Genomic DNA, 7753 nt, shown 5'->3' on the forward strand with positions numbered 1-7753 from the left:
TCAGTCTGACCCTTATGCTTCCCTCCCCTTATGGTCTTGATTTATCGGCTACTTTAAAATGAGGCTGCATTTTAAATTGCATTTTAACCTGTATTTTAAATTGTGTTTTTTTTCCTTTCTCTTTTTCCCCTAATACATTTTTACTGTGATTTTATTGGTGTTCGCCACCCTGAGGGTGGGGTATAAATAAAATGTATTATTATTACTACTACTACTACTACTACTATTATTATTATTACCATTACCTGGGCTGCCAACATTCTTGGACCACGTGTCTTAGCTATATAAATGCCTTGCAAAAAAAGGCAATGCTTCCTGCAGTGTTGAAGGGGGCACCCAGAGGCAGCTTAGCAGGGATATGAGCCGGAGTTTCTGATCTCCACTGGATGCCCAGGGTACTTTTGCAAAAAGAAAAGAAGCAGCAGACACAAATGAAAATAGCGTCCCAGTTAGTTCTTGCTGATTTAATGCGCTACTGTTAGGCTGCTTAGCAAGTGATAAGAGACACACAGCAAAATTTTAATGTGCCCAGAGACAACCTTGGGCCACCCAAGCAACCGTTCTATACAACTGAATTAAGTGCTCTGTGTTTGCCAGGCCTTTCCAAAGACACATGGAAGAGCCCATGTCCTATGAGGCTGCTTTCCTCATCGGGTTCATGTGAGCCAGAGATGGAGAACCTGTGGTCCTCTAGAAAGATGTTGCTCGACTGCAGTTCTCATCAACCCCAGCCAGCATGAGCAATGGTCGGAGATGATGGGCGTTGTAGTTCAACAACATCTGGAGGGAGATAGGTTGGTTCCACACCCCTGATAAAAGCCACTCTTAAGACTTGGCAGCTGTGCGCAGCCTCTTTCTAACTTGTTTTAGGAGACAACCGGTACCAGAGCTTCTGAAGACAAATGTATCCGTTCACAATTTTAATATCCCAGATCTATTGAAGTCACTGCTGCCCCCTGTCTGTTGCATTAAGTGGCTCAACTTGCATCTCAGAAGAGACTGAACGGCTTGCTGGAAATTATCGCTGATTATGGCGTAAAGTAACAAGTTTCCACAGGTGTTCAGGGCAGCCAGCGGCCTGGATAGAATGTAGGCAGCATGGATATGGTTCTCAATATCGCAGCTGACTCGGTACAGCCTTAGTTCAATCCGAACAACCCTAAAAATATGGAAAGGTAGAAAGCACACATAAAAGACTACCAGGAGGAAAAATGCAAGTCTACGAGCCTTCTGCTTATAAGGGTTTTGAGTGTGGGGCCCTGTAGCCAAGGTATAGATGATCACAGTGTAGCAAAGAGTCACCGTTATTAATGGCAAGTAGAAGGCCAGGCCAGTTAAAAACCAGTTGTACCACCGGATAACATCCACGTTTTCAGAACTGGTAAGGTCGAGGCAAAGAGATTTGTTCTCCTCCATCGTCGAAGTAAACAAAAAGTTGAGAGGACCCATGGCCAGCAGCGAAATTACCCAAGATGCAACGCAGGCCGCAACAGCCCATGCCTTTTTCCGAACGGAAAAAGACTGTATTGGGTGGACAATTGCAATGTATCGGAAGATGCTGAAGCAGGTCAGGAAGAGGATGCTGCTGTACAAGTTGAAGTGGAAACCAAAGCGGATGAACTTGCACATGAAGTCTCCAAAGACCCAATGCTCTCCATTGGCGTAGTAGTGAATCAGGAAAGGAAGGCTGGATAAGTACAGGAGGTCTGTGCAGGCCACGTTGAACATGATAATGGTGCTGCTTTTCCAGGGCCTCATCTTGAACGTGTACACGCAAATCGCTATGATGTTGCCTGGGAATCCCACGGAGAAGATCATACCATACAAGGGTGGCAGGTAGGATTTCCTGAGTCCGTGCACGTCGTCCGTGCAGTTCTCAACAGCAACTGCAGCGTAGCTTGGCAGCGCGCTGGTCTGGTTGGTTGCATTTTCAAAGGCAGTTGCGTCCATAGCAACCATTGTGAGACTTAATGGGGGCGGGAGAGAGAAAAGAGGGTGGGTTTGGATTAGACAAGTTTCAAAAACAACATGCTCAAGTTATTTTGCTATAGGAAGAAAACTTCTGGGGATGCAGTTAAGTACAATATAATCAGGGGGTTAGCTCTGTGAAATGTTCTCATGGTTTTGTTCCCCAAGGATGTAACGCACCCAGAGAGAAAGAGAGAGGACACCCGCTGCTGCATGCCTAAATGCTCAGACAGACATGGATGGAGAGGGTGGGCTGTCTTTTCCTCAATTCTCCTCCGTCCTTCCATTCCCTCAAGAGTTGGAATGGAGGAAAAATTAAATTCATATTTCAGTTAAAAGTGAACTCGCCAAATTTGCTCTTTCTAAAACAATGCAAGAGCTGAAACATGACCAGCCTTTGAAATTTGCACTTTTCTGAACTTTGCAATGCAAGTGATACAATCACTGTATTAAAGTATGCACGTAAGTGCATATATGAGCGGGGGGGGGGGGACACACGTATAAAATCCATTGCGCTGCTTTGTTATTTGTCAAACCTGCACAATTATTTTTTTTAAGAGAAATTCACAATGGGAGAGATAATTTTCATAAGGACCCCACCATCCCTAATCACAAATATGGAGAACTGAATTTAAGATTGGAAAAATGAGAAACAAAAAGAACCCCAAACTTTGCAGATCCCTCCCTTCCTGCTCAAGAGACCTTCACACATCTTAACCCCAAGAGCAAGGAAGTTCTCAGAAGCCTGAAATTAGAACGTGTGGAAACTGCTGGTGGTTGGGGGTGGGGAAGCTGGGTATATGTGTTGACCCTCCATCTTTAAGGAACCCCCAAATTTAGGGTTCTGTGCACTATAGGAGCATCTGCAGAAATAGGATCTATGCAGGGCTGTAGCCAGCCTCCAAGTTTGGGGAATGGGGGAGAGCGGATGCCAGAAAAGTAGAGAGGCAGTTTACACATTAATGTAATACTTAAGATTCATTAAGGCTATATTAATGATAATAATGATTATCATTGTTACCGTTACCTGTGCAGGCCTTGTTGCAGGTAAGAGGGCAACTATTTCTGGGGTTGCCAGAGTACAGCCTCCTCCTCCTCCTATTGCCTTTCCTTTACTTCTTTTCCTCCTTCCATTTCCTCCTTCCACCCACCCACCCTCTGGTTGCTTTCCTACCTTCCCCCTTTTCTCTTCCTCAACTTCCCTTAACTCCTTTCATTAGAAGCCAGTGTGGTGTAGTGGTTAAGAGCGATAGACTCGTAATCTGGTGAACCGGGTTCGCTTCCCCGCTCCTCCACATGCAGCTGCTGGGCGACCTTGGGCTAGTCACACTTCTCTGAAGTCTCTCAGCCCCACTCACCTCACAGAGGGTTTGTTGTGGGGGAGGAAGGGAAAGGAGAATGTTAGCGGCTTTGAGACTCCTTAGGGTAGTGATAAAGCGGGATATCAAATCCAAACTCCTCTTCTTCTTCTTCATTTCCTTGTTCTGCCCATTCTCGGTCCTTCCCTTCCTTTTATGTTTTCACCAGGACCTTTTAGAGGCAGGGGAAGGGGATTTCCTAATTTTAAAATTATTTGTAAAAAAAGAGGGAGCAGAGAAGATTATGGGGAGGGCAGCCCCCCCCCCAAGCTTCCCTCTGGCTACAGGCCTGGGCTCTGTATTCAGAGTTTATTGGTTAGATTGACTCTGTTTTTTTTAAAAAAATACGTGATTAAAAAGGTGCATTCTGACTAACCAACCCATTATTATTATTTTTTAAAAAGATGAAGTTGATTTTTAAAAATAAGCATTTAAAGTAACTGCAGGAAGCAAGCACAGACTTGGAACAAGAAGTCCCTTTTTTAAAAAAGAAGTTGGTTTTAAACAATAAGCATTGCAAGCACAGACTTGGAACAAGGGGTCCCTCTTTAACTCTCACACACAAGGGAGTACTACTAATGGCTCCTTCACCACCTCAGCTGAGTTTGTGCATTTTCTGCATTCTCACAATCCCATAATAGCAAGTCAACACATGATTTTGCATGGGATTTGTTGCATGATGCTGTAATCGGCATGGAAATCCTACGTTATAAATCACACATCATTTAACATTCCCCAGCTTCCTCTTGGTTGTTTTTAACGTCAGAAGGTTTGTGTACCTGTCAGTGATTTGCATCCCCTCTGATCCTCTTCATAGTTGGAAATGAGAAGGCAGCAAACTAGTTGGCTACAAAGGGAGCTGGATGGCAAAAGACGACACTCCTCAACTACTGGAGCAACTTTGAAGTTCCACGGAGATCCATTTCCACATTTGCAGGAAGAGAGAGAAACAAATACTTGCACTACGGTCTGGAAAGGGAGGAACTCTGCCCTGCGTTGACTCCTGTGCAACATAGTGCAGCTCTATATGTTTGTGTCTAGTTGTCTCCTGTCCCACCCATTGCAGCAGAAACTGCTCACAGCCTGTCCAGTTTCGCTGTTATGGGTGCCTAAGGTTTGCCAGGCAATGTTTCATGGAGGAAAGGTGATGAATCAGTCATATAGCTCTAACCATCCACCTGGGAAGATTTCTCCCACAGGAATGTAAGGAAGCCATCGTTCTTCCATGTAGCTCATTGATGTGTGGGAAATACTTTAATCCTAGTTTCCTCCGAGTGTCTGTTTATGCTCCCTGTGCAACAAATTCCTTTTGCACCAAGAAATAAGAAGCTTGATAGCCAAGAGGAGCAGAAATGGATAAATACATTCACTTGATTTTCCCTCTGCTTCTAATGATGGAATGCCACCCTGTCATCGTAGACCAACTGTAACAATCAGAATAATAATTAAGGAATTATGTAGAGGCAGGAAGATAATAAATGTACTGAACATTGTTCAAGCCCTACCTAGTGATCTAAGAAGGCCACAATTTTCATTCTTAACTGTCTTTTCCCCACAAACAAATAAGAATTCATGCTGACTTATAAGAGCCAACATTGTCTATCCTCTCCCAAACTTTGTGCAAACAAATCAGGATGAATGCTCAAAAAGCTGGTTATCTGGAATCAACCTTAATTTCTAAGTCCACAGAAGTATTTCTTAGTCCTAAAATAAGATCTTGCTGTCACTTTGTTTCTATAACCATGTCAAAGAACTGCTGCAGAAGTGTTGGGCAGAATCTACACACATATAAAAACCTGTTTTTTAAAGTGTTTTTAAAAATACATTGAATTTTCCATAAGGCTCACCATTGCCATCGAGTGTCACGTTGTATATTGCACTTAAAACACACTTAAAACATTTTATTTGCAGCTGTATAGCTGAGTCCTTGGTGTGGGCAGGAGTAATATATCAAGATCTAGAAAAGCCTCAGAGCCTGTGACAGGGGGAAAAGACTCATTGATTTCAGAAACAGGTTGGCAGCTGGCTTCCTTTTGATTCATGTATATGCTCTGCAGAATCTGTTTGATTAATGACATGGACCAGAACTTGATAAACTACAGTAGTGAATTAAACAAAATGCATTCGGTTATGTACACTATCCATTTACAGAACTGTGCGTTTTTACTTGGTGCCATACCCAAAGTCAGGCGTGTGAAACTTTAGCGATGACATCAAAAGTTTGAAATTAATATATTTTGGTTTGACACTTTTGAATAGTTTAGTAACTTTGTATACTGTTTTTGACAAAGGTGGCTTTAATCTGCATGTCCAAAACTGCATTTTTTAGGTGTGTTGGATCCTTTCTTTAAATTAAATGGGGTGAAATTGTCACTGGAGTCCAAATTATTGGGTGGGTGTGTGGATGGATGGAGATACTGCATTTGTATTCTGCCCTCATGACTCTGTTCCCAGGTGACTTACATACCTTATTAAAAACACAAAGACAATCCAAAGTTTAAATAGGTTTTTTTAAAATCAAATTAAAATTAATACAAAATAGCACCCACCTAACAAAAATCTGCTTTAGACCAATGGAGGTTTCCAGACAGTTTGAAAAGCCAGCCCCAGGCATAAAACTGGAGTAATCGAACCGTGAGGTTATCCAATTTTGGACAACTGGAACAAGACTCTCTGTCTCCATATAGCTGTGTGCTTGACAAGTCAAGTATGTGCTCCTCCCCAGCTTTACTTTTTCAGTCTAAATGCCTCTTGTTTCTCTGCCTGCCCATTTTATGCCAGCTAGCTTCTCTTCTGTGTCACGATCTGCTTCTGTTTTGCAATAGGCTCCATTCTCTCCGCTCTCCCCTCCACATAATTCCGCTCGGTCTCTCCTCCTTTCAGTTTTATTTTATTGTTTCAGCAGTTTACATGCCATTAAACGTTTTTTAAAAGTCTAAGAGGTTTACAATGTTGGTCGTAAACCTTGTGCCAAAGGGATGGGCAGACACCTTAGTCTCGCCCATGCAGTGGAGACTGACCCATTTGGGAGAGTGAGGCGATGCCCCACTAACCTCATTTGGCCCTCTGTCAGCGCCCACCTGCCTGCCTTCTTATGTAGAATAATAGAATTGTAGAGTTGCAGGAATCTCAGCTAAAGCATCCATGACAGATGGCCATCCAAAACTCTGCTGAAAAATCTCCGAGGAAGGAGAGTCCACCACCTCCCAAGGGAGTCTGTTCCACGGCCAAATAGCTCTTCCTGTCAGAAAGTTCTTCCTGATACTTAGTCAGAATCTCCTTCTGTGCTCAACTAATTATAAACATTTTTAACACAATGACATTTCCACGATCCGTTGTCTTGCGTTGATAGACTTGGAAGCTACATGAGGAAATCAGAAAAGGGATGCTTCAGAATAAGGACGATGTAGGGAAACATTTGCAAAAATAATTAATGCTATTTTATGGTAATGTGTGGGACGCGGGTGGCACTGTGGGTAAAAGCCTCAGCGCCTAGGGCTTGCCGATCGAAAGGTCGGCGGTTCGAATCCCCGCGGTGGGGTGCGCTCCCGTTGCTCGGTCCCAGCGCCTGCCAACCTAGCAGTTCGAAAGCACCCCCGGGTGCAAGTAGATAAATAGGGACCGCTTACTAGTGGGAAGGTGAACGGCGTTTCCGTGTGCGGCTCTGGCTCGCCAGAGCAGCGATGTCACGCTGGCCACATGACCCGGAAGTGTCTCCGGACAGCGCTGGCCCCCGGCCTCTTGAGTGAGATGGGCGCACAACCCTAGAGTCTGGCAAGACTGGCCCGTACGGGCAGGGGTACCTTTACCTTTACCTATGGTAATGTGTAAATGTAGACGTCAAGCTATACCCTTTTATGAATCAATTTGTCTTCTAACCTGGACTCAGCTATACACCTGCAAATATAACGTTTTAAGTGCATTATACAAATGTGACACTAGATGGCAATGGTGAGCTTATGGCAAATTCAATATATTTTTCAAACAATTAAAAAAAACAAACCATTTTCACAGTGTTTTTTATATGTGTCTAGATTCTACCTTAGATGCACCTTAAAATGAATTTTTTACCTATCCCACAGGATCAGCATGTCTTAAAATAATTTATAAAACAATCCACTCCTGCAAGATATTAGCTGAGATGGCTGATATACCTAGTCAAACAAATCCATATTTCATTGCTTTCAGAAATTGTAGCAGGGAGTTAGGAAGAAGGCAACACATATCTGACCTGGTATACGGTACTTTATTTCCAGAGACCCATGCCCATCAGTCCAGCCACTGTATTCTGCCCCAGCTGTAGTAACCAAATAGCCTTAAAGCCATGAAGAATGTGTTGCAACGGCAATTGCATTATCTCAATTAATTGACCATAACTGCTTTAGCTCTTTGCTGTGCTCATAATGAAAACTGATCTTCCAAATCTG

At 43.4% G+C, this 7753-nt stretch overlaps 1 protein-coding gene across 1 annotated transcript; it reads right to left on the reverse strand.

Annotated features, from left to right (window-relative positions):
* Positions 1-912: 912 nt before the first annotated feature.
* On the reverse strand, positions 913-4387 carry LOC114596497 (2-oxoglutarate receptor 1-like). Its single transcript, XM_028728165.2, has 2 exons — positions 4106-4387; positions 913-1966 (listed from the first exon to the last, which is right to left on the reverse strand). Exons 1-2 carry the CDS (start codon positions 4120-4122, stop codon positions 913-915), a joined length of 1071 nt encoding a protein of 356 aa, XP_028583998.2. The 5' UTR covers positions 4123-4387.
* Between the last annotated feature and the right edge of the window lie 3366 nt (positions 4388-7753).

Source organism: Podarcis muralis, chromosome 4 (genome assembly GCF_964188315.1).
Source record: "Podarcis muralis chromosome 4, rPodMur119.hap1.1, whole genome shotgun sequence".
Taxonomy (NCBI): domain Eukaryota; kingdom Metazoa; phylum Chordata; class Lepidosauria; order Squamata; family Lacertidae; genus Podarcis; species Podarcis muralis.